Raw genomic sequence first — 27,712 nt, 5'->3', positions numbered from 1 at the left:
GGGAAGGTGTGTAAGTGTTAGTCGTGTGGGGATGCCCCCTCACGGGGGCGTACGTGTCTTTTGGTGTATTTGTCTGTCTGGTATATTGTTTGTCGGGGGTCGCAATTTTAAAGAAATGTATTCTAAAGTAATGCAAATAACTGATAAATAAGTAAAAACTTACCTGGGCATAACCCCGGCACAGGTGCTGTAACAAAGATGCCGACGGCGTCTATGCTTAAGCCGGGGATTAGGTCGGTGATTAAAAGGAAAGAAAGGGATTCTTTCCAGGTAGCCTTAATAAAGGCAGGTAGAATTTGCTCCTTGCACTACACTTTCACAAAACACGTGTGCTCTGGTCGGCTGCCCGCTAGGAACGTATTGAACCAATATTAAATACCCTTTCTAAATAACGTAAAAATGATGTTTTTCCAAATATGTACTTTGTTTTTCTTTATTTGTGTAAAAATTTAATCACATTTTTATATATTTCCACAGAATTACACACAATGATACAACAGAAGTTCTTTCAAGCTGTGGATGAGGTGGGGACAGTTGACTTTTTAAAAGGACATAATTGTATGAACAGTTTGGTCACAAACACTAGTATGTAACCAGTAATACGTTTAGCTTAATTTAAAAAAGGTTAGTTCTTATTTTAAAACGTTATTAATACAAAATTCTAAAAACTGCTGGAACAGAATATTGTGTATAAGTATATAATGAGACAGAAAGGTCTTACCATTTGTTCATGAAAGCATTTTGGTGTTCACTGCAAGTGCATCTGAAAGAAAAATCACAAGATTTTGTAGACATATCCATTATTTGAAATTTTTCTTATGTCACCAAGAAAAGATACCTATTGTATATGTTCATCGTCACTTGTAAAATTTGTAGCGCTAAAGTTAGCTGTGTTCGTTTAATGACACGCGTTAGCGTTAGCACAAAGGTGTATGCACCTCAGAGCAATAGGTCCTCTGAGGTTTGCACATTTGCCCAACAAAACATACGTTTGCACTATTGTAACTTAGATTTTAACAAAATTTTGTGACAAACAAAATCACTGGCTACATTCAGTCCACAAACACATTCTATGCCACAGAATTGACGAGTTCTAGACTTCATTAAAAAGGAAAACATAAGCCGATGATTTTACATGTAAATTTCACTATTGAACATTATAGATTAAAGTAATCGCGCTATTGCGCTTACTAATGAAATATAGAAAATGATGAAAAAAACGACGTTGGTCCTTGGATCATACAGCCTTCGATTAGTTATCGTTATTTCCAGGTCAATAAGGCATTGTAACATCATTTAATGCTACCGACAACACTACCTGTTTCTCCCCCAGACCTGACGAAATACACAACATTATACTAAAACGGGCTTGCCTCATATCAAAAAACCATTGCTCCACTGGCCGCGGAAAACCTCCTCGGTGATACCCTTTCCTCGCACCGGCCCGCGAGTTTCAACCGCAGCTAACCTACGCCTCCACGGCGTGGGGTCACGCGGCAAAAAGCCACTTAAAGTCATTACAGGCTTTGGAAAACATAGCCCTCCGCACGGCCACCGACGCGCCCTGGTACGTAAGAAACACTGACATACTACGAGACTTACAAACGCTACACAGACAATAAGACATAACGCGGAGAAACGGCTTGACGTAGCCCCCAGACATGACAATCCCCTCCTCAGGCAAGCCGTTGACTACGTACCCGACGTGACCGACAAACACAAAAGACCTAGACACCAACTTTTTGACCCTGGGTGACCACCCCAACGACCCCCCCCCCCTGCCCGCTAACCTTTTCTGTTTCAGAGACAGCCAGGATCAAGAAACGAAGACAACGACACACACACACACATACACACCCCCCATACCCTCCTTACCCCTCCCCTCCCGCGCTAGCCTAAGGGCCACCTTAGCAAAGCGCATCCCAGGCTGCATAGTCGCACTACCCTACCCAACCATACCACACATAAACATAACACTACCCCCGCGGTTTACACAGACGAGCCGGCGAAGCAAGAAGAGCGCCAGAAGAAAGGGCCCTAGCCGGCGGGGCCCAGCCAGGACAAAAGGAGGTCCCACAAAGCGCCTACACCGGCCGCATTTGCGGTCGGGGTAGACGACGGATGGGGCCCACCTACGAAGGCTGTCCAGGCCTACACGAGATGAGGCAGGATAAAGAGGGATAATCCCCCTCGATCCCAAATCATTGAGGCCAATTTCTAGCCATTTAATAATGGCGCGCGCGCGGCCCGCGAGTCTTCGACGCGTGCATTCACTAGTTACAAGCTATTTCCAAAAATCCACTCCTTATGACCACTACTCCCCGGGGGGGCTAGACAAGCCGGCGATGAAAGAAAAATTAAGACACGAAAAGCGCCAGAAGAGGCTCTCTTGTAGGCAGGGGCCAGTCAGGGCAAGAGGAGGTCCCGAAAAGTGCCTACACCGGCCATGCTTGTGGTCAAGGTAGACGATGGCCCATCTTCACGAGGCTGCCCAGGCCCACAGAGATAAGGTAGGATAAAGAAGGATAGTCCCCCTCGGTTCCAAATTATCGAGGCCACGTTTAACGCCAAAAAAACGGCGCGCACCCAGATATATCGTTAAAAAGGGACTTTTAAATAGTAGGTCGCTAATACAGAAGAAGAAGAAGTATTGGCATTAATGGCATTGGTAATAATAAATGTCAAATGTCATATGCTTATGTCAAATTGTCAAACTAAAATAAATTATTAATGTTTACTTGTTAATTAAACAGACATACATTTCTATAGTACTTATTGAAGGTACAAAATAGTAGAGTACAAAATATATAGGACCTTTTTAGGTAAGAGGAAATATTAAGTATTAAGTAGAATACTTGCTTACCCTGAATGTTCTTGCAAATTTGGTATTTTTACTTCATTAAATAATGCCATATACTCTAAAAAATGTATATATTTTCAGTTAAAAAACATGTCCTCAGAAAATGGAGAACAAAAACCAACTATACCAGCAAAATCATCAATGGAAATTTTATCAGAGCTTTTCAGTACATTTCATGCAGAACCACCTCTGATAATAAAAAAAGAAAAACCAGAAGAGTCGAATAGAAAACATAAAAAAAGCAAGAAAAAACATAAACACAAAGATAAAAAACATAAGAAAAAAGAAAAAAAGAAAAAGAAAAGTAGTAGTTCTTCATCTGAAGATTCTGAAGTTGATTTAGCAAAAATATTGATAAAACAGGAAAAGGATGCATCAGAGAAAAAAATTAAAATAGAAGGTACTGAGTTAGCATTCGATGTAAAATTAAAAAACCTGAAGAAAGAGCAGGATGTTGAAGATGAATCGGAGGATTCGAATGATGCTGAAGTAAATGTCAGAGCTAGAAAGAATAAAGTAGCTATCAAAAGTTTGAAACTAAACACAATTTTCCAGTCGGCTATAAAAGAAATTCAAGATAAAGTAAAAAGAAAAGTAGATGAGGAAGGTGAAGTATCTGATTCTGAAAGTAGCATTAGTGATAAGGAAGTCAAAGTAATCAAGGAAGATATCCATTATAAATATAGTGGAAAAAAACGTAGTCGTAGCAGTAGTAAAGATAAAAGTGACAAAAAAGTAAAAATTGACGATTTAAGAAATAAAATAAGAAATGATTATAAGTATAAAGAAAAAAATAGAGAAATCAATCTTAGCAAAGAAAAAGACCGATATAAAGATCACAGTAGTGATAAAGATTTTTATAAAGGCAGTTATCATAGTCGAAGGAGTGAAGACCATCGAAGTCGGAATAGAGACAGGGAACGAACAAGGGACCGGCATAGGGATTACAGATCCAGATCTCGAGAAAGGCATAAAGATTCTTATAGTAGAGAAATAGAGGATTACAAAAGAAATCGAAATAGAGATAGTTCTTTTTATAAGGATGATGGATTTTATAAATCTAGGGAGAAAGAAGACAGAGATGAAAAATCAACTGTTAGAGATAGGTAAGTAAAGATATTTGTTAGCAGCACGTCATATACATATGTATAAATCAGCAATTCCACTCCATTATCGGCTGTTTGGACTGAATGACCTTAGATAGAGAATTGTCAGTCAGGACCGTAATAAAAATTTTTATTTGTGCAAGAAAGTAATAAATAGAATTCAATGACCGTGATAAATATATAATTTATATAAACTTATACATTAGATTAGCTGAGTAGTACTCGAGTAAATTGTACTTATTGCACTGAGTACCTAAAATACTCGATATTGGGTGCTCATGCGTACTTTTATTTTGATGGTACAGAATACTTGAATTTTTAAGCAATTTGCAAATTTTTGAGTACTTGGAGACTCAGTGCTATTAATACATAAATCCGACGAGTACCAAGTACCAGAATTATAATACTTATAGAATGTACCTAAGCTGTTATTTTTTTATATACCTACTCTAATGTTGAAAATTTGTTACATTTAATATCCATATCACAATATCCATGTTTCTTTAACCATACTATGTTTTTTAAGGTATAGGGGATATAGTGAAAGGGACCGTAGACATAGATCAACCTCTAGAGATAGAGAAGGAACATCGAAATTTGATAAAAAGAAATTATTAGAAATTGCAAGAAAGAATGCAATAACTATGATGAAATCTGGCAGTCTACCAGGTGCACTTGCTCTAGGACCTCAGGCCCAAGAAAAAGTCATTGCCGCCATCAAATCAGGAGGGAAAACGATAGAGGAATTAACAGATTTTTGTAAAACTTTGTCAAAGAAAGAGGAATTAGGAGAATTATCCAGTTTATCAGAGAAGGAGGAGAGTGATAGCGAGACTGACAAACCATTTCATCATCCATTCCAAATTAAAGATAGGCCGACTTCTATTACAATGAATATTAAGGTAACACCAAGTTTTAATATCAGAATGGGGATGTCCCACTAATGTAAAAATGAATTTTATGTAGTATTATACAGAGTGTAACTTTAAGTGGGGGTCAGTTTTTTAGAGTTATCCCTGAATACAAATCCAAAATTCTTTTTTTTAATCAAATAAATGGTTGAATTATAATTAGTTTTTTAAAATGCACTTTAATTCTTGTGTCTTTTAAAATCTTTTAAGTTTTTAATACAAAAATATTTGTTACTATTTTTTTAAAGCACTGTGCTCAATTTGTGAATCTCAGGGTCAATAACTTCTGACATCGACCTAGTTTAGGTGAACTTCATAATATTATTCCGTCTGATATAAAGATGCTAGATGCACAAAAAGCAGCTAATGTTAATTAGGTGAAGGGAAAAATATATCACCGCTTTGTCTTATTAAATTTACTTTTGTTTTAATTAATTTTTAAATTTATCAGTTTATGAAAGTGGTGTATCTAATATGGTAGGTAATTTCGTGACTTTCTGCATTAAGTATAGTGTGTCTATACATGTTCATCAAATTTCTGCGTGATAAAAAAATATATACAAATCAAGAAAGATCAGATTTGACAGCAATGTATGATCTAGTCTGCATTCGCGGCTAGAGCCCATGATTTTTTGAAGCTATACTAACTATTAAAATGCGGAAGTAATTTAAAAAAATCTGTTTTTAGTTAGAATTAGAAAAAAGTGCAATATTATGCAAATCGATATTCACCGTTTACATTTGAAACTCGCGAATAAGAAGAATTTAGTAAAATTTCTCATTAAAAATACAAAAATTTTAGATTAATAAATTTTGTAATCCTTTCAAATAAACATGTAAAAAAATATGTGAGGCATGCCCATATTGGTTGAAACTTATCTCTTTCAGAATTCAGTCCCACTACCGCTAAAATCATCTGTGGAACGTACCAGTGAATTAAGAATGCAGTTTCCTGTTAGTAGTGGTCAGCAACACAGAAAAGGAGAGGAATGGCAGCCCGTATCACCCCCTTCTCAGAAAAAAGTAGAGGAGAAGGAAAAAACGATAGCTCCAGCCGTGACCACTACTACTACTGTAACTACCACTACCGCCGCTATTAGCATACCATTGCCTCTTGAAGCCCCTCCATTGCCGCCGGAACTCCCAGATATTTCGACATTCGATACTCCTGAGCCGATAACCGTACCTCCACCTCCTAATGCACCGCCGGGACCTCAAGCGTTTCCCACGCCGATGTTGGAGGTATTTAGTTGTCATTGAAATTTGTTTATTTTTTATCAAAACCAAAATTGTACGACTGCATTTGAAGGAAAATTTGTCATGCTGAAGGAGTAGATTTTTTTAAATTATGTATGTGGAAATAGTGTATAAAAACAGAATTTAATTAGCTGTTCTGTGACTGCTCCTTCAGAGTGGTTAATTAATTATTATTTTTTTAATGTAGGATATTAAAAATATTCCATAATATGGTTTACGATTAAAACAACTGGAATAAAGAAGCTGAATTAATATAAAAAAATTTTACAGCAAATTAAAGAAATCGATGAAATGGGCCTTTTCAATGAGTTAAAAAAAAATTGTTTTGATCAGAAAGCACAGAGAACATTTTGTTCTCGAGTTTTTGATAAAATTGTCATTAACATATTGCTGGTTTGAAAAGCTGTTTTATAAACCATTATCAAGTAATTTTATTTTGATGTTGCTTTATAAAATAATTTTAATTTTCAGTGTTGGTCAAACAACAAATCTTTCTGCATTAATTACACAGCCACACAAAAAAAAATAAATTGGCCTAGGGGATCTGACTATGTATACTATATGCTTTTGGAGTCGCTGAATCCGAATCTGATGCTTAATCCCAGCTCGTCAGGGTTTAGCCATAACCTCAAAAAACACTCCAAAATCCAGTAAAACCATTAAACCCGATAATCCCAAACGAATGTAAACCTAAAACCCGGTAACCAATCGACTCTTCAACTAAATTCATAACCCCATAACCTTATAATCTCAAACTTTATAACCCTGTAATAAAAATACTGAAACAGTATCGTACAATCCCCCACCGTGAAAATATTCCGTAGATTTCACAAAATTGCAGTCAAAGCCAACTTCAATGTGTACTCTTTTTTATTACTTGAGCTTTCGGAACAAATTATTCCTGCCTCAGGAGAAACTACAATGGAACACATCTTGTTGTTATAAATATGTGTTCCATTGTAGTTTCTCCTGAGGCAGGAATAATTTGTTCCGAAAGCTCGAGTAATAAAAAAGAGTACACATTTAACTTGGCTTTGACTGCATACCTGACTATACTTTAAGATTTTTTTCTTTAACTTAGACAGTCGTCTAATATTTTCGCAACTTAAATGAATATATAAATTAAAATAAATGAATGAATCAATAAATTATAAATAAATAAATATAAATTAATAAATATATGCATGAATCAATAAACGAATAAAATAATATAAAAACAAAGCTTTAGTCACTCTCTTTTTTTTTTGAACTGTATCGCGTTCTATTGTCTTCAAATGATCTGTGCAATGAAGTACGCTTTCGTTTCCGACTTTCCTTCGATTCTCTCTTTAGCGTCCAACAAAAATCAGCCATCGTGTTATCGCCCCATCCCCTGATAGTTTCACGGCGAAAGATTGTGCGATACTGTTTCAGTATTTTGATTATGGGATTATAGGGTTACGAATTTAGTTGACGAGTCGATGGGTTACCAGGTTTTAGGTTTACAATTGTTTGGGATTATCGGATTTAACGGTTTTAGTGGATTTTGGAGTGTTTTTTGAGGTTATGGCCAAATCCTGACGTGCTGGGATTAAACCTACCTCGGATTCAGATTCAGCGACAACAAAAACATATGGTATACATAGTCAGACCCCAGGCTGAAAATTTTTTTTGTGTGGCTGTGTTAGCTAATAACATCATTAACATTCATTAACTAATGAATATCATTTTTAAACAATTGTTTTTTTGTAGAAATTAATATTCTATCATATAAACATTTTACCACATCTTTCTTTTTATATATACATGATGATTTGCATTTAAATTTAAATACCTACCTAATAGTATTTGTTTGTTTTATATTTTCATAGAAAATACCATATGTTCAAGGTTTATTAGAAAATTAAAAAGAATTGGTAATGGGTTTAACCCTTTCGGTACTGATTTTATTTTTTCTAGTTACAGAAAATTTAATATTAAAAATATAGAATATACCTTATAATGGTCTTCTAATTTCATTTTTAGATTTTTTGAATATTTGGTTTTTGAAAAAATAATGCTGGACATATATGTCCCAATAGTGTTTTTCTTGGGACATGTGTCCCAATAGTCATGAAAACTAATTCAAAGTAAAATAAGAAATTTATTGTAATTTTTATTCATATATGAAAATAAATTTTTTCTAGAAGTAAATACAAAATCAACTAAACATTATTTTATATTATTTATGATATTTCAAAAAACATGTTTTACACAGACCAACATTACAGGTGATACAAATAGTTCGTGTTCTTTTTTCAATTTTGTTTTTGGCACAATATGAACACCTACGCCGGGATTTTCCTTCTGCTGGCAAATGGTCACCAATATTGAACATTGCCTTTGCTCTCAACGACGGTTTTCCTAGAAATAAAAAAAGCAATTGTAAAGAAAAAATTTCAGTATATTTACATAACTACCTGATATTATTCTTCGCTGAAATACTGCTCTCTCTTTGCCATATCCTATTAGGTGTTCGGCTAGGGTCACCAAGAAATCTATAAAAGGTATATTTTTGTGCTGTAGTTCTTGGTATACTATCAAACTGTTTGCTACAGCTGACATTAGCAGCTTCTGGAAAACTTTTTTCTAGCATTTATTAGATTTTCGGATTGGGTCATATAATGCTGAAAATTGGTCCGCGAGATCTACACCACCCATATAAGTGTTATAGAATGAAATTGCTTCTGGACAAGGAATTTTATTTTTTGAACCATCTTTCACAGTTCTATTCACTTTGGTAACTGAATTTTTATGACAATTACTTAGAACAAGAACTTCTTTAGTGTCTTGCCACTTTATGGCCAACGAACCAAAGTTATTGCATAATGCTTTGAAGTCTCCTCTTTGGCTAAGTTTATCTTCAAACTTCGGTACATCTCTGCAGTTTTTCGTACAGGTTCCAACACAAGGAAATTCTAACGTGTTTACTAATTCCACCGACGTAAAAAACCGGTCGCAACATATTGCCACATCTTTTCCCCTAATTGTGTGACATAGTTTTTTTACTACCCTTTCTCCCAGTGTTCCAGCATATTCGTTTTTAGGGCCCTCTTCTTTTCCATCATACACATTGAAGTCATAAACGTACCCTGTCTTAGAATCACAGCGCTGCCAGTTTTATTCCGCGTTTGATTGGCTTCAAAGGTAGGTACTGTATGAGGGAAGACCTACTTTTGAATTTTGCCATTGTTTCATCAATGCTTTGAAACGTGGCCTCTGAACGCACTCTCTGAAATGATGTCTTCAAACAGGAAACTAATTCGTCAACATATATTTTACTGGCACCATCTGGTTTATTTGGTTCATTGTAATACAGTTTTGAGGAAAGCATGAGCAATCTGTCTCTACCCATGGCCATTTTGATTGTTTGGTTCCCTAAAGAGGTGTTTTGTGACCAGTACATATGCACTTTTGGAACGCGATTGTAAGCCATAACCATCATGCAACCTACAAGGACCATTATTTCAAAGGGCTCTGTTTTTGGGATTACTTTATTCTTATTTTGTTCTAAGATTTCCAGCCTCTGGTTTGTACAATCCGAAATATACATAAAAAGACTTCTAGGAAATAGGTTGAGGAAAACATCTGAGGAACCACGTTTCAAGTCAGCGATTATGATGGCCTTTTTCTCAACTGGTATTTCTTTTCTAGGGAAAAAAAGATCATTGGCTTCTATCCAAACAACAGCTGCGGATACAGGTGACAAAACGTTTTCCTCCAAATTTTCCTCCTCAATTTCCTCTTCTACTGACTCGACGTTCCTTTTTCTTTTTGTCCTCACTCCTTGTACATTTTTTTGTTCTAGATCGTCATCGCTAGAGGAATCGCTGTTCTGAATATTTTGGGTATCACCATTCTCATCATGTAATGAGCTATTTACTTCCGCTTCAGACTCGTCAGTGTCAGGAATAAAATCAGAGCCACTATCTGTCACATATGGATCGTCAGGTTCTGATTCAAAATCAGACAAGTTATCGGCCAAGTATTGGAGTTCTTTTTCTGACAACGGTTTATTTCTTCTAAAAAACCATTGTACAATGACTTTACCAAATGGTTCTATTGGGACACATGTATCCCAATAAACAACACTATTGGGACACATACGTCCCAAACAAATATGCGCGCAGAATATTTATGTAATAAATGATTTTATTGAGTAAATGTATTATACACATTGCACCACAATCTAAATCAACATACTTGTTCATATTTATAATTATTATCCACTATTTGTACAATATAAAGTTGACAAAATATACTATGCACCTGCACTCGTGAATATTTTAGGTTAAAACCGGCGATCAGCTGATACAATTCCGCCATGAAATTATTAGGGGTATAGTGCGACCTCAGAACACTATTGGGATCGCGAACGGTGCATTTATAAAGGCTGTTGCGCCCATCAGTGATATGAAACGTCTGGGACATATGTCCCGTTAGTACCGAAAGGGTTAATATTAGAACAGTTTTCCAAAACAGCATAAGTTAAGCATAATTTTATAAAAAAAACTCCTCTGAAAAATAAGATACGAAAGCCTAAGCATTTTCAGTACACCTTTTGAATATAATAGAGTTTTAGGCCCGGTACTTTGAGTCTTGAAATAAAAATATAAGACCATTGAAATTTAATTAATGGATTTTGCACTTTGGTTCTTGTTAAATTAACAGACCTACCAACTCGCTGCTAAAGCTGATCGTTGAGTTAATCAACAATCGAATTTGACCAAATGGCATTCATTATTCCGTTAATTCAAATTTTAATTTCATAGTAGAGAAACAGATAATCTAATTTCACATAATTCTACCAAGTTTTGTGCTATTTTGAAATGGATCTTGATTTTGAGGACATTTTTGAAGACGATGACGAAGAATTAATTCAAATTATACGAGATTGATGAGATAATTGAAATAAATTGGATTGGGAATTATTTTAACAGATTTCTGCTAGGGAAAGTGACTGTTTATTTTGTAAGAAATTCAACATTTGTTACAACTTCTTGATTTTAAAGATTAGCAGGTAATTATAAGAAATCATGTTCAAAACAAAGTCGAAACGTCAAAATATCGCAACACACATTGAAGATTGAGGTTACAAATCTCTTGTTATAGCTCCATCACCATATCAGTGTAACGATCAGAAAAAATATTAAACTTCTATTTCTTGGTTTCTATCACATTTTATTACATAGATAAATATCCCTATCTCTGGTACTTTTATTTGTGAGCCTACCTTTGCAAATGTTTCTAGTCCGCCTTAATGGTACATTAAACTTAATGTTCTAATAAATGCAGCTCAAAGTACAGAAGTAAATAATATTAGATGATTATTCTTTAATCAAAACTAACTAATGCCCAATCAGGACTCAAAGTACCGGGCCTAAAAATGTTTAATTTGAGTGAGCTGTACTACCTCATTGTTGCACAACAGTCAGTAGAAAACAGATGTGTCATTCTGACAAAGAGCATACATTCACTCCTAAAACATTTATCTGTATATATTGCAGCCGGCTGTTGATATCGGCTCCATTGTTTCCCAAAGACTAACTGCCATGAGAAGATTCCAAGAGAATCCTAATGATGTACAGGCCCTTACCCAAATGTACAAATCAAACAAAGAAGTACGTAGCACAGATGAGTACTAAGTTGTATGGTTTATAACATATATTTTCTTTTTCAGATGCAGTCCTGGGCGACAAGCAAGCAACAGCTAGGACAGTTTACAGGTTCTACGGGAGCCCAAATTTTAACCCAAGCCCAATTGGCGTCTGGTTATCAAGCTTGGGCGAAAAAGGTATTATCACTTAAACTGAAAATTTCTTCCACAGGATCCCACAGAAATTTCCTATTTTCCAAACTGTCACTCCTTAAGATTTCTCCCACCCGCCTAAGACAAATTTTCAGGTTTGGATTGTTTCTAGATCTGGATATCTAGAAATTATTCAAACAGGCACAGACCATTTCTTGGTTAAGAGGTGGAATCTGTGCCTGTGCTGTTTGCAAGCTAGACGCAATTTTTTTTAAGCCAGTGCGATTATTATAAATGTTTGAAATATTTTATAGACTTATGGTAAATTTCCCTCAGCATGATATCAGTACTAATAAATTCTGTTTTTTCTTTTCCCATTTGTAAATTCACTCATCACGTTTAGATCATATCTACGTACAGAAATTGAAGTGTAACAAAAATATAAAATGATCTGTTTATAACTTTCGAATGATTGAAAAAATGCCCCTCATCTAACACAATATACAAGTTTTATAACTTTGCAACTGCACATATGAGAGCACTTGGATGATGACCCTGGAAATAGGCCCGTTTATCCTACTTTAGTGACATATCTTGGTAATCAGAAATCTTAGAGAAAGAATGAAGCAAAAGTCCTGTAGTGTGCCGTCAGGGGTGGTGAATCATGGCAATGGAACAGAAAAATGGGATGTTTAATAAGTTCTCGTTATTTTTTCGTAAAAATTATTGCCATATTTAAAAAAAATTAGTAAATAATGTGTCACTGTAAGTATTGTCCATCGCTAGCCACTATTTTCTCCCAGTGGCAGCTCGCCAGGTGACGAAAGTGACTCACTGCTACACCTAAAATTTCTGTTTGGTCGTGCAATTTAAAATTATTTTTAATTTTATGTAAATTTTATAATTTTGGTATAATTCTATATTGAAAATATATTGTTTGTTTGTTTTATACGCAGAAATAAACAGAATAGTTGTGCGGTCATTGTCTTTGTTGAGCGCAAACATAAACCTCGTACCATACAACGTATAGTATAAGCAAGTGATGCGGATTGAAATCAGTCTGTATTCGGCTTCTCTTCGTAGCGTTGTTTACAGTGGTTGTCATGGCAACGAGGTGGCCAACACGGGAGTAATACTACGTTGTGGGGGAACAAGTGATATGGAAATTGAAGCAGCATTATTTGTCATCGCCCACCGCGGCATCGCCTGCCTTTAAACAGTTTATACGATACGCCTCGGCCAGTGCACGATTATAACGGTTCTTTGTTAATATTTGTTTTGTATAATAGTTGTAGAAGTGTTTCCTATGTATGATCCAGTATGTTTTTTATTGGAAACGCCATTTTCCAGGTGGAAAATTGAGGACAAAATGGCTTTTTTAAATTGCGAGAGACCTGTGCCTTATTCTCTCGATATGGAAAAAGGGGAAAGTCAAAAGATAATGTGTACGTTCGGAAGTTTTGGAATGAATGGTATTGGGAGTATAAGTGGTTATGTGGAAGTGTTTATTTAAAAAAATTTTTCTGTATGCCGTGTTTAATTGTGGGTGTAAAGTCAGATGTGTGGAATAAGGAGGTAGTTATCAATTTTGGGAATGTCACGCGAGGCTGTCGTAACCACAAAGCTTCTTTGGAACATACATATACGGTGTGCATTGCGTTAATGTTCGCAGAAGTGCACAAGCCGAACTAATATTTCTATTTTTTACAAAATCTAAATTAAAATCCTTCTCGTGAACGTCAGTTTGTCGGTAATATTGCAAATGCAACTACAAACTTCCAGATTCATTTAAAGCCGTTTGACCTTGATGATTTTTTTTCGTTTCACCTATTCTCAATATCACGAGCCGCCACTATTTTCTCCCGTCTTTCTGAGAGCCGACCTATTTTTTGGCATCTTCATAAGAATGGAAGTGCCAGGCCATGTTCTATCGATTGATACAAGTGATAATTAGAAGGGCAATATGGTGGGTGGAGTAGGACTTCCCGGTTAAGCATTTCTGAGTAGGTTTTCATCGGTGGCTGAATGTTGCATGCTGCAAAATCACTTTGTCCTGTCTCTGCTCATGCTCAGCTGCCATTTTTTCTTCAATGCTCGGCTCAAACAATTGTAGTCGATAGCGATCTCTCGTGATGATTTCAATCGGTTTGAACAGCTCATAGTAAACTACTTGGAACCATGGATATTCGGCTTTGCCGAAGATATTGACACATGGCCACGCTTGCCCCATGATTTTCTATGCTTAGGATTATTGTAACATATCCATTTTTCATCGCCAATTGTTTTGTGATCAATGCCTAATGATTGTGTAAGTTCAGCTAAGTTCTGACATGAGTCTTCATGAAGTAATGTCTCCATTTTTCATCTTCAAACTGTTTCGGTGTGCCAACATTTTTTATCTTTAACATCAAAATTCATTATTATTGAAGCATCTAAACCAGGGGTCGGCAAGTAATTTTAGGTGGAGTCCGGATACTTTTTAAAATTTTTAACGAAGTCCAGAAAAAAAACTCATATTTCTTACAAATTTTTTATTTCAATTTGCACTCACAAAATAATATGAAATACAAAAGATAGGCATATTTGTATTCAAAAATCAATAGAAGAAATTATATGTGCGGTCTTGAGCCAGTTTTTTTTTTACTAACCTACTAACCATTAAAAAATGATAAATGTTTTGTTATCTACAGAAAAAAATATTTTTAAATAATTTGAGTAATTATATTTTAAAAAAATTTTTGGCAGTCCAGTTTTTTACCTTCCCCGGTCCGCCTGTTGCCGACCGCTGATCTAAACCAATCTCTACATATTGTTTGTAATAGAGCATGGTCACCGTAAGGCCCAACAAGAATTCTGTGTGCTTCAGCTGTAGATTTCTTTTGAATCAAATAGTGCAGTAAAATTCCCCACAATTTTTCGGCATGAAATTCGACATGTTTAACACTATGAAAATAGCAGTAGTTTGCACTTCGACAAAATAACATACACTGAATTTCAAGCTTTCTTAAGTATTTCTCTATAGGTGCATTACCATCTTAATCGCTTGCAGTTCTGGTGTCGCCTTCTGTTGGAAAACAGTGAGAACTTATTCAACGTCCCATTAGAAATAACCTGGGTGTTATGACTAAGCAAATGTTGTGTGTTTCTGAATTATTTTGTTGTGTTCTGTTTTTATTAAATATAGTCAAATTCTAAAATTAGTGAATTTTCGCCATTAGTGCTAAAATATTTCATAAAATAGATATAGGATGTTCCGGAAATAAATGCAAAAAATTTAAAAAGTGATAGGATAAGTTCCTATAATATTTTTTCGGAAACTCAATATTAACTGAGTTGCACAATCACATTTATAAATATTTCTAAAATTAATATTTTGCTCTATTTCTTTTTCAGTTGAACAATTATTTTCAAATTTGGAAATATTTTTATAACTTTTTTACTTGCGATTTAAAATAAAAATAAAATAGTGTTAAGGTCATTAAAAAATATTACAAAAAGTTACTCTTGCTCTAAGTTGATATGATTAATTGGTTTTGAGAAAAAAAAATATATGAAATTTAAAAATAATATACTGGCTCTTTAACTTTAAAGCCCAGGACAGACGCTCCGTTATGCGTACCAACTTACTTGCACAAACTTAAATTGTACAGCAAGACTAAATCGTCATTTGACCACTATCTATTCAGTTTTGTTGCATTAATTTGCGTTGTTATAAAAATCAATATGGCTGATGAGGTGTTATTGCGTGCGACTGCTCTTGCCGTTGTAGCAAGAAAAAGGAAAATAAATAAGAGAAACCGTTTCAAGACCATAGACTTGGCTTATACACATCTTCTGCATCCATACCAGAGTGCAATTTCCTAGTTGTCGTAAACTTTTCGAAATCAAGTGCGCAATTGATTCTTTTTATTACCGTCTCTTTATTGGCTGAGGAAACTACCTCTTTTAACTTTTCTATTAGTATCTCTTACGCAGCATATTTTGTGTCTGTCCGAATTCTCTTTGGATTTTACATTTCCAAGGCATGGATTTTCCCTGTATCGGGTATAGATTAATGCAATTTGTGAGGAACTCTCTCGACATTAGCTGTAGGTCCAAAATATTTTAATTCAATAATTTAAATTGATATTACCTACTAATTTTAATATATGTACAACGAATTTTACTGCTCGTTAAAAACAAGAAGACTACATATAAGTTGCAAGATCCGTCAGATATTGCAACTTGTCTGTACACAGCGAAAATATCTGGCAGGTTTGATTTCACTCAAATCCAACAATTGTCTGTACAGATTTGATAAGTCTGCCAACTTATCAGCACTAACGCAACAACTAAACAACTAAAGTTTACACATGCAAGTTGATGTGCGTGACAGAGCGTCTATCCCGGGCTTAACACAAAACAAGTACGTTTTTTTCTGAAACAGTTACTTGGAACAAGATGTTGTAAGATTTTTTAATGGTTTTTATTAGCAGGTTATTTAATTTTTTGAAAAACTGCGTATAAGAAAATTATAATTCATTTTGTGAGGTTGGAGTTCAGGTAACCTAACCAACAATGGTTTGTAGAGATGTCAAATATGATTACTTTAGAGTAATCATAAGTACCGATTACTTTCAGTATAAGTAACTTTGTATTCGTTACTTTGATTACTATGAGTAGTGTCTTCAAAATATTCTAAATAGAATAGTAATCAGTAATTACCTAATTGATATACAGTACTGTAAGTTCTAGACGAGTAAATATCAAAACGCATCATATTATGAATATAATCTAACCTCAATTTCTCTTAAAAAAGACATGCAGTGTTAATATCTGAAATATTAAGGTTTCTTTGATAAAAAAAATAATAAATAAATAACGAATATAAATATATATTTTGAAAATAAACAATCTGTTTTAAAATAAACAAAAATAGAAAGTACATATTATTTTTTAGATCATGTATTATATACACAGTCTTATGCATGTTTTCTGTCTTTTATAGGAAATATTTTTTTTAATATAAGTAGGTATAAAAATATAGTACATAAAACAAATAAAACTAAATGCAACGTAACAATACAAGTACTCTTTTCGTGACGATATAATATGAATAAGTGTCAAGTGAGCATTGCATAAGTATCCATATTCCATTAGATAAAGTACTCTATATTGTCTATGTCCAAGAAACAATCAAATAAGCAAAAGTAACAAATACTTTTTCAAATGAGTAATCGTTACTTCGGATCCAATCGAGTAACGAGTAGTCATGTAACGAATTGATACTTTTTCGACATCTCTAATGGTTTGTCAATTGTCACTAACTTAAACTAGCTTTTTATCTTCACACAACTTTATTTTAAAAGTAACAATAAGTAATGATAAGTACAAAATTTAACGTCAACAGTGTCAACCGTCCGTAGCATTGCTTTCTTATCTTTTCCCACTTGCTCGTGCACCGTATGCCAGAGAAGGCGATGTCCAGTTAGTTGGGTATTTCTTACAATTTTATAAGTCAATAAATAAAGTCATAAAATCTTTCAGAACATCGGTGATTTTTTTTTAACAGATGTAGTTTGTTAGCAATAATAGGTGTAAATTTCAAAAAAATGATTTAACTGACAAAAAGTTGAATAAAAAAATTATACAGTAAAAAGTAGGAAAATTATTTATCTAGAGTTGGTTCATAATGAAAGGAACAAATTAGTTTAAAATTCAGATAATTATTTGTGGAAAAACGCTCGGACACGTCAATAGTATTTTTAGTTGCGGATTTTTTGACATAAGAAAATTCTATACGGGGTGTCTCAAGAAGAACATAATATGCATATTGATTTTTTGATTGTACGGTAAATTTTGAACACTTTTTGTATAACATACCATATCAATATCTCTAAAATCAGCAGTTTTGGTAATAATGACGTTTGGAATGTGATAAATCGAAAAAAAATTTATGTTTAATCATAAACCATTATTTAAATAACAATTGCTTCATAATAAATGTTCAATGTTTCGTCCGTTTACTTCAATGCATTTATTACATATCAGTTTCATATTTTCTCAATAAGTTTCACTGTTAATGAACCACTGACACTTATTTTGAAAATATGTATTTCAGTATGTGTATATTTTTTTATTTGTAATTTCTTCCAAAAATGTTATCTTATATTTCTTATACTATTGTACTGATATCATATTTATAAGCATAAATTGTCTTTAATTTACAGGCATAAGCAGGAAGTTTTATTATAAATTAATTTCATTGACTACTAATATTTTCTTAATAAATTCATTATACCGTATGATTTTTTTAACCTGAAACTTTAAAAAATCTCAAAAAATTTGCACTCTATGGAAAAAATTTCCATAATCAAAATGTAATCATTCCCTGGGAGAAATACGTTGCTGCTAAAATTAGTCCCCCTCCCTCCTCTCCTTGTAGGTGGTGAATCTTAAATAGGAACGCCTATTTTTTATTGCAGATTCGGAAAGTACATAGGATTTGTCTGAAAAATTCAATTTTTTTCGGTTTCTCCTACTGAGATTCTGAAACACATTTGTAATAAAAAAGTTTCTGTAAATATTCAGAATTCACCATCAAAAAAGTTCATTTTGCAAATTTCAAATAATCGGGGGAAATTGTTGCCTGTAGAAATGTAAATAACTGGTGAACTACTTTTAGCATAACCCAGGAGCAACGAGGTGGACATAGTAGTTTTCTGTTCCCTTTGGAGTGCTTTATTAACGTGAGTCATTTTTTTAACAACATGCACTTCAAATGATTGTACAACTGAGAAGTGTGTCTGCTTAAATTTCAACACAAGCATTTCTGATTCGCTCAGTAATATTCTCGCATGTTATTGATTCTTGTTTGTAAACGTTATCTTTGAGATGGCCCCACAAAAAGAAATCTGGCAAAGTAAGATCGGGTGATCTAGCAGGCCATTTTACCAGACCAACTCTACCGATCTGGCTACCATTGAAATCACACGATCAAGTACCGAATAGTGTGTTGGACAACCATCATGTTGAAACCATACGTTTTGTTGCACTTATAAGCTCAAGTCTTCAAGTAATATTGCCAGTTCATTTTCCAAATCGTATGCTTAGGTCCTCAGGATGAGAAATCGAAAAAAAAATTAATTTTGTCAAAAAAATGTTTCAGACAAATCCTACATACTTAGGCATAGAATCCAAATCTACAATAAAAAATAGGGATTGCTATTTAAGATTTCAAAGTCACCCCCTACCCTACCTAAAAGGAGGGGGACAAATTTTAGCACTAATGTACTTCTTCAAGGGAATTATTAAATTTTGATTGTGGACATTTTTTTTTGTAGAATGCTTATATTTCGAGATATTTGAAAGTTTCAGGTTAAAAAAATTACCCAATATATTTTTTTACATTAAATAATCAAAATTAAATTTTCTTCAACTATTAAACAGAATTTTTCCTGTTAAAGATTAATAAAAATTTATCAAATAAAATTTTTTTATATCCACATAATTGATTAATTTCTTTTCAATGAAACTTCCTGAGCCTTTACAGTAAAATTATTTTGAGTTTAAACAAAATATGTACATTTTTGTTTACTCGAAAATTTGCTCTGCATAGCATTGAAAAGCCGTCTAGTGATGTTTTCATAAATTAGAAATCAAAGCAGTTCGGTTTCTAATTTATGAAATCTGCCACCTGAGAATTTGTTTCAGGCCATTATAATATCAAGGTGCACCAGTCGGAATCGTGGCGACCCACTAAAAGCTTTGATTGGTAAGTTTTTGTAAATGGAGGCCTCATAGGCGAGAATAAAATTTATTTTAACTTGAGAACTTTCTGAAAGTCTATATGTAACAAAAAATAGAAACAACCTGGTGATTGTTGCATTTAGATTTTCTAAAATTTGCCTTAGTTAAAATAAATTTTATTTTATGGTAAGTAACTTCCTTGATATGAAAATCTCTTGATTTTCTATAATCGTTTTCATAATATTAATTAAGTTAACAAGATTAATGGTTTGTTGTAATAAACGCCCAAGAATCAAACTTTATAATGAATTTGAATTTTATAACGAAATTGAGACAATAATGGCATTATTATCTCGATTATATGTATAAATATTTACACGGTGTTTTCTAATGTACTAACTTCAGAAGGTTTGTCTTTGGACTCCTTCACACCGAAAAGCCATAATAAGGTTAATGACCAAGGGTTTAAAGTCACTGGTTTTCAAGGTACAGGGTGTTAAACTTTTTAAAATGTATCACATTTATTGACGATGTTTCGTGTAAATAGATGAATCTTAGGCACACAGGCTCACAAAATTTGGCTGACCCTCTAACCAAAATGTACTTTTCCGAAAGATTTTGGTGTGTTGAATTGAATTTGAGGTCCAAATTTCTCAAATGGCTCTGGTTTTCGAGATATCCTAACCTATAAGTAAATTTATAATATAAATATATAATAATTTTAAATAAGCAAATTGTATGTTGAAATTTAGTAGTTTGACTTATTTCTTCACCAAAAATTTACCTTTCCTTGTGACATAACTTCAAATATGTCAAAAATCGCGATTGTGGCACTTTTAGATTAGGATATATCGAAAACCAGAGCTAATTGATAAATTTACAAATTCAGCTCAACAAAATCCTTTGAGAAATTATATTTGTGTTGTTGGGTTAAAATCTTGTCGGCCTGTGTAGTTTTTAATTAAAGGCAAAAATACACTAACGTCGTAAAGCGAAAAAGTGTCTACCACTTTATTTGAAAAAATAGTAATTTTCAACTTATTTTTTTAAATTTAAATTAAAGTTTATCGTCAAATTAAATTTGCCAAAAATAATTAAATCGATTTGTTTCAAGGTGAGCATTAATTAAGTATACAAAATTTAATCAAAATTTGTTCTGATTGGAACAAAGCAATTAGCTTCTGTACCAAAATGCTTCTTCAAAAGAGTAACTACTAGTCTTGAAAGTATTTTTTTTTGTCTAATATTTTTATGACAACTCTGACTTTTTAAGCTTATATTTTACACCAAATGTGAAGGTCTTGAGGGGTATTTTGGTAATTGTTATTAAAATATGTCTTCGACATAGTTGTATACATCTAGAATACCTCCAAAACTAATCACCAGGAATTCATTATTCTTCATAAAAAACAGGGAGTAGGCAGGAAATTTTAAATGTATTCATGAAAATCAGGGAATTTCATGTTTACTACTGGAAATTTTGTGAAAGCAGGTCCCGAGTTCTTGAAAGAGAAAACTATTTGTGGTTTTGAAACCTTTATAATAGGTTCTTTGGATATAAAAAATATTATGGAGTCGAGTCTAGAAAAAGTTGAATGCGTAAACATCAATTAGTTTGTAAAAATGACCTACAAGTGAGCTGGATTTTTTTTTATGAGTCAGGCAAAACCTGGAAAAGTCGAGGAATTCTATACTACTTTTGAACTATGAACCCTGATTTATCAAATTTTAAATGAATTTTTTAGAATTATACTGTAAATATAATTATGAAAAGTGCAAAAAAAATCATTGTCTTAAAATTTTTCTAAAATAAATTTAAATTGCTGTACCAATGATTTCTTATATTTCTAACAAAAAATTCCTAGAATTTTTTTTGTGAAATGTATAGCTTGGAGTTATTTTTGATTTATTCAACTGTGTTGAAGGTTTATTTTAAATTACAAAAAATAGTTATTCAAAACTTGCTCGTATATTCATGCTTGGTTGTCCCAAAAAGTCTTCCGACAAGTTTCATTGAAAAGTCTTAACAAGTGACATATAAACTAAAGAAAAATGAAGAAAAAAATTTCGGTGAAGGCCGATAATTTTTTAAGAAAGCATTTTGATACTGAGGTATGTTCGATTAATCGCTTGGTTTTGTTCAGAAATATCTGGGCTACATTTTTTTACACCTAATTCTGACTTAATTTGTATAGGACTTTTTTGTTTGAAATACAGTTTTAAAATAAGAACAACCGAAAAAAAATGTAAAATTTCTATGCCAGTGATTTTTTTGAACTTTAATATACTGCATTTAAAATTAAATTTCAGAGAAAAAATGCCTGTTTCTGATTGAGTAGTTTTAGAGATATTTTAAATTTAACTATGTAATAAGCATTGTTTTAATTGAAGATACCTCTTTTCTTAGGAAAACAATTAGAAATCAAAATTTTTAAAATATTCAGAGGCAGAGGCATATCGGGTGTCCGGTAAATAATGGATAACCCTAAGGGCATTCAGAAATTGACTTTTGTCTTAGTACAAAGTCCCTTCGTTTTTCAGTTATTTCAGTTTTTTTTTCGAAATTTCCGCCATAGGTTACTTTATTGGCCACTACAGCCATAAGAGAACGTATTACCTTTCAGTTATTATTTAATTTTATTTAAAAATTACAGTAAATGTTCAAATTGTCTGCCGCCTTCCTTGATGTAGGCTCTGCACCTTCTTATGAATGACCTTTGAAGCTTTCATTTGCATCTTCGCTGACTAACGTAAAATTTAAGTTTAAAATTTTTTTAAACAAGAGTTACTATTGCTAGTTAAAAATTCTGAAAAGTGTCTGATAATAATAACACAATTCAAGAATATTACGTAAAATAACTGAAAGATAATACGTTCTCTTGTGGCCGTAGTGACCAATAAAATAACATATGGCGGAAAATTTGAAAAAAAAACTAAATAACTGAAATACGAAGAGACTTACTGTACTTCGACATGTCGATTTTCTGAACGACCTTAGGGTCCCCTATCCACGGTTAAAACGTTATTCATTATTTACCGGACACCCTGTATAAGTTCAGCAAATTTTTGCCTCCAATTTTATCTTTAACTTAAGTTTCACCAATATAAGCCAAACATTTTTAGAAATATTTGAATCAAGGTGATAATTTTTAAACTTTGCCAGTGCCTTTGGCTCATTAAGGCTTTTTGATTTAAAATGAGAAAAGATCCTGTTCGTTATATACATAGGACACATTATTGTGTTTATTGTGACTACAGATGAGAATTAGAAAGAAATTTATTCAATCCTTGAAAAGATTTTTTAAAGTAAAAAAAACATCTCAATAATTATTTAATGAATACTTTAGTTATTCATCTCAATATTGAAATTTTCTGTTAAAATTAGAGTTATCGTAACAGGTTATAAATAAATTACGAAATTAGAATTGGAGCCATGCTTATGTAAAAATCGTAATTCACTATTTTCAACTATTCTTAGGATCAACTTCAAACTGCAGCTCCAGTGTCTGGAGGAATGGGTATGCACCTTTTACAAAAGATGGGATGGAAACCTGGGGAAGGATTAGGTAAAGAGAAAACAGGGACACTAGAACCCTTGTTACTTGAAGTTAAATTGGATAAGAGAGGTCTGGTTGCAAATGAAGAACAAAAAGGCGGCAGGGTCAAAAAACAGAAGGCCCCAGCAAGTGTGAAGAATTTACAGGGTAAACATCCAGTGTCTTTGTTGGGCGAGTATTCTACAAAGAGAAAATTAGGCGCACCACAATACGTGTTGGAATTTGAATGTGGACCAGACCATAAGAAGAATTTCCTCTTTAAGGTTGTATATAATATTTAGAGAAGAAATAAATTTACTGTTTTAATTTTTTTTTTAGGTTATTCTCAATGGTTGCGAATATAAACCAAATGTTACGAGCAATAATAAGAAAGAGGCAAAAGCAGCAGCCGCAACTGTTTGTTTACAAGCAATCGGTTTATTGCCTAGTTAATAATTATTATACGATTTTCTTACACTTACGAAGATCTTTTATAAGTGTACCTTTAATTTCATTTTATTTGAATACATCCTATTTACCTACTTACTATTTATGATTTATGAAATTGTGATAATTTTATGAAAGTAAATACTAAATGTAGTTATATACCCTGTTATTCTTTTAAGCATTTTCACAAAAAATTAAGCATTAAAAAAATAACTTACACCGCCTAGTAATATCAGGATGTTCCGTATAAAATCTCCAAGAGCTTAAATTCAAAATTAAAACCGATTCTCGAGAAAAATGTTTTCTATCACGCGCGCGCGCTATTTGACCTATAGCGTAGGGGGTTATGTACACGGAAAGTGCCAGATACTACAACGGAGTGATGTTATTTTCATAGCGCAACGCTCCAGCTAGTATGAATATCTTCTATTACGGGCAAACTGCTTGATCTACACTGAATCATAGGACCAGAAAACGCTTTCTCTATCTGCCTGTTTGTCTTCTCACTTTACATTTTTTTGGTGTTTTTCTATAAAGAACAATAATGTTGACAAAACAACATTGAGAACAGTTTTAATATGGCTCACCTAACAAGTTATTATAATATTTCCAGTTCTGTTATTTTGGCCACCTCCACTAGTTCTTACTGAGTAGGCATCCATTTATCCTCTAGGCCAGCGGTCGGCAACTGGCGGACCGCGGGAGGTAAAAACCTGGACCGCCAAAAATTTTTTGAAAGTATAATACTCAAATTATGTAAAAAATATTTTTCTATAGATAACAATACATTTGAGTGCCACCCTTGATTTTTGAATACAAATATTCCTATCTATCGTATTTCCTATTATTTTGTGAGTGCAAATTAAAATAAGTAAGGATTATACTCATAATGTCCAGATGCTTTCAACAACCCTAAAATTGTTAAGCAAGAATCTTCATCATGGTAAATTTAATATACATATTTTGAAAAATACAGGGTGGCTAAAAAATTGCGTTACAAACTAGTAAAACGTCAAAATAAGGGATACAGGAACACTCTCTCTAATATGTGGAGTTGGAGCCACTACACAGATAAATTATTTTTTTTTTTAATTTTACCACAGCCGTTAACAAAATTCATAGAAACTTGATTAGATACTTTTAGGCCTTAATTCAGAGCATTGATAATAATTCATAATGCAGTTACTATTTACTAGGTTTTGCCAGTGTGGCATATTCGACTTTGTTGAAATAAAATTCATACATGTTTCTAGATTGCACTCTTTTATCAAAGTTGAGGTTTTTCATCACAATTTGTTTATTTTCAACTTTTTCCAAATTCTACTTGAAAATTTGACAATTTTGGTCAACTTTAAATAAAAAAGATTTTCTTTTTGGATATAAATAAATGCACAAGGCACATCTACAAAGTAAGACTACTTAATTTTAAAAAAATCGGAAACAGCAGTATACAGGGTGTTCGCAAATATTACCGACAATGTTTGCATATTCAGGACGATAAATAAATACGAAAAAAAATTAAATAAAAACTTTTTGGTTTTTGAGTTACAGGCCTTGAAAGTTGTCAAAAATAAAACTAATTTAATTAATAACTTCATAACTCTTTTGCCGATCGCGTTAAAATTTGGCACATTTATTTGGACTATTATGGCGTATTATTTCTTAAAGCTTTAGTCAAATCGTTATACTGGGTGATAGTTTTCTCCGGTTACCTCTCCTTTCTAGCGGTCAAAACTTTTACAGTGGTCGTATTTTTTTAAAACTGGCAGCAACATTGAAAAGGTCGTTTCTTTTAAAAAAATCCTTGAGAAAATTGCCTACAGAAAACCATGCTTGAGAAAAATGGCATTATTTGCAGGTCTGTACGTTTTGGTTTCCGTAGTAATGCCACGGATTTAAAACTCAGTATACGATGAAAACAAGATGTTGATTGCTGTGGCTATCAAGTAATATCATTATTGTCGTGTTTCTTTAAGATTCTCGTCACTCCACACATGCAAATTATGAAGTGTCCGCAGTGTATCGATACAATTAAATGTAGGTAAAACTAATGTTCACAAAACTTTAAAAAAGCAACTTCCTCGGAGATTTCATTTAACTCCTACTCAAAAACTTGAAAATTTAGATCCCGACGCACATTTACAATTTTCCCACTGATTGGTGAATGGCTTCGCAGAAGATAATTTGCTTCAAAAATAGTTTTGTACCGATAAACCTTCTTTTACAAATTTTTTTTCTGGACTTCGTTAAAAATTTTCAAAAGTATCCCGACCCCACCTAAAATTACTTGTCGACCCCTGCTCTAGGCTGTTGCCTCTGACTTCGCACCTGTTGATTTCCTGATTGACTTGCTTTAAACTTGCTGTAAGTTTCAAATGTTATAAATTACGTTCTTTGTAATTTTCTGTTTTGTTTCTCTAAGTAGACACCGACTCTACCTTATATGCCTTCATAACCAGCCTCCTTCTCTCTTTCTACTCGCCTTCCCCTACGTTGTCGAATACTCTCGTCAATACTGAAAACCAAGTCCACTATATCGTCCTTTTCTTCTTCGGCTCTAAAATATAAAAACACAATTTTGATATCTGATTCCGTCTCTTAGAAACCACTATAATTTTGCTTGTAAATTTCGTTCTTGCATTCTTCCTCTTTGTCGAGAAGTTTTGCCATGTGGTCGCCCGCGTTCGTACGTCTCTGCACTTTTCTGTTTAGCTCATTATTTTAAAATTTTAAATCAAAAGTTTACATTTTCTTGGAAGTTGGGTTCTCTACAAAAATATCTTGACATTATGTTAGACCACCACTATTTGGAAAGAACTATAGTAGCGTCATTCTATCCCACATTCACTGGTTCAGACGGTCAGGAATTTGATTGGATGTCACTTAGTCCAAGCATTATAGAGAAACGCTTACAGAAATTATTACCTGGACAAAAAAATATGACTATAGAAAATTAAATTTTAAGTTCAGTTCTTAGTTCTTTAAACTCAATCCAAAATGGTGAACATGGTTAAAATAAAATTACAAAGTTGCAAAACGATTTTTCTAAAATAACTTAAAAAATATAGCACCGATTGAAAAATTTTAAATGAGAAAGTTGTATGTTTTAAAAAGATCTTTCGACTGATTTTTTGTAAGTATCGATTGCGTTGTTACTTTCCAAGATATATCGAAAAAACCGTTAAAAATCTTCTGTTTTCTTCTACAACTTGTTTACATTTACGTTCCCATACTTGCCATTTACTGCAAGCATAGCCCGCGGCTAGCCAAAAAAGTACATTTTTGAAAAATATTAATTATTTTTCGATATATCGATTTTTTGAAAAAAAGGTGCTCTCGAAAATTGTCTGGATCTTCTCAGTGGATAGCCCTACAATAACGATTTTCAGTTTATTTTCTTCGTAAAGAGTTATATTATCATATCATGCTGTTAAAAAATGTTGACAATTTTATTAATTTTAAAGATCAAAAAATGACTGAAAAAGTTGCATTTTTTTTGGTTTTTTTCAAATAACTGTTTCAATTTTTATTTTATGAAAATGACTTTTAAAGAAAGAAACTGCTTTTTTCACGAATTAAAAAAAAAATGTTTTTCTATGACGAGGTGATAATTTTTTTATTTAAAAATTAACGTAATTAACATTTTACAACAATGCACTTGAAACTCCTAATATTGAAATAGAGGAAGACTCTCTTGATGCTTTCGACAAACTTCTCGATGGAACTGTTGTTGTCACAATGTGAAAATGTTGATGATTATTCTCTTGATGCTTTCAACATACTTCTTCACGAAAATATGGAAGACAAACAAGAAAATGAATCAAAAGACAATCTGACAAAGAAAAGAAGAATTTCATTCAATAAATAACACAGCCACACACAAAAAAAAGTTGGGTATACTTTTTATGCGACATATTTTTCGTAGTAATTTGGTCTCCTGAACACGAATCTGGGGTCAGAATTGGCCCATCACGTCACAATTTTTTCCTAACCTCAAAAAACTTGTGAAAAATAGTGAAAATTGATGAAAATTTACTGGGAAAATTTGGAAAAAAATTTATTTCCACATCAAATAGTACATTTTTATGTAAAAGACTCTG

At 33.1% G+C, this 27,712-nt stretch overlaps 1 protein-coding gene across 2 annotated transcripts; it reads left to right on the top strand.

The window, feature by feature from the left end:
• The first annotated feature begins 2,701 nt into the window (after positions 1 to 2,701).
• LOC108913845 (protein SON) lies at positions 2,702 to 23,729 on the top strand. Of its 2 annotated transcripts, none has more exons than XM_018719492.1 (8): positions 2,702 to 2,822; positions 2,942 to 3,966; positions 4,493 to 4,868; positions 5,766 to 6,119; positions 11,660 to 11,773; positions 11,833 to 11,946; positions 23,108 to 23,449; positions 23,505 to 23,729. In XM_018719492.1, exons 2-8 carry the CDS (start codon positions 2,951 to 2,953, stop codon positions 23,616 to 23,618), a joined length of 2,430 nt encoding a protein of 809 aa, XP_018575008.1. In that variant the 5' UTR covers positions 2,702 to 2,822; positions 2,942 to 2,950; the 3' UTR covers positions 23,619 to 23,729. The 2 variants fall into 2 exon arrangements, with proteins under 2 accessions (XP_018575008.1, XP_018575013.1); XM_018719497.1 differs by lacking the exon at positions 23,505 to 23,729 and adding an exon at positions 19,594 to 19,654 and having other exon boundaries at positions 23,108 to 23,300.
• Positions 23,730 to 27,712: the final 3,983 nt, after the last annotated feature.

The sequence above is a fragment of the Anoplophora glabripennis genome, unplaced genomic scaffold (genome assembly GCF_000390285.2).
Source record: "Anoplophora glabripennis isolate ALB-LARVAE unplaced genomic scaffold, Agla_2.0 scaffold34, whole genome shotgun sequence".
In the NCBI taxonomy this organism is placed as follows: Eukaryota; Metazoa; Arthropoda; class Insecta; order Coleoptera; family Cerambycidae; genus Anoplophora; species Anoplophora glabripennis.
The sequence above is the reverse complement of the archived record's forward strand: the minus strand, read 5'-3'. Positions and strand labels throughout refer to the sequence as shown.

Excerpts from the sequence above, each read along its gene's own strand:
- LOC108913845 (XM_018719492.1), top strand. The coding sequence starts at position 2,951 with ATGTCCTCAGAAAATGGAGAACAAAAACCAACTATACCAGCAAAATCA. Across the intron at positions 6,120-11,659 it reads TTCCCACGCCGATGTTGGAG|CCGGCTGTTGATATCGGCTC; the intron begins GTATTTAGTTGT and ends TATATATTGCAG. Across the intron at positions 11,774-11,832 it reads TGTACAAATCAAACAAAGAA|ATGCAGTCCTGGGCGACAAG; the intron begins GTACGTAGCACA and ends TTTCTTTTTCAG.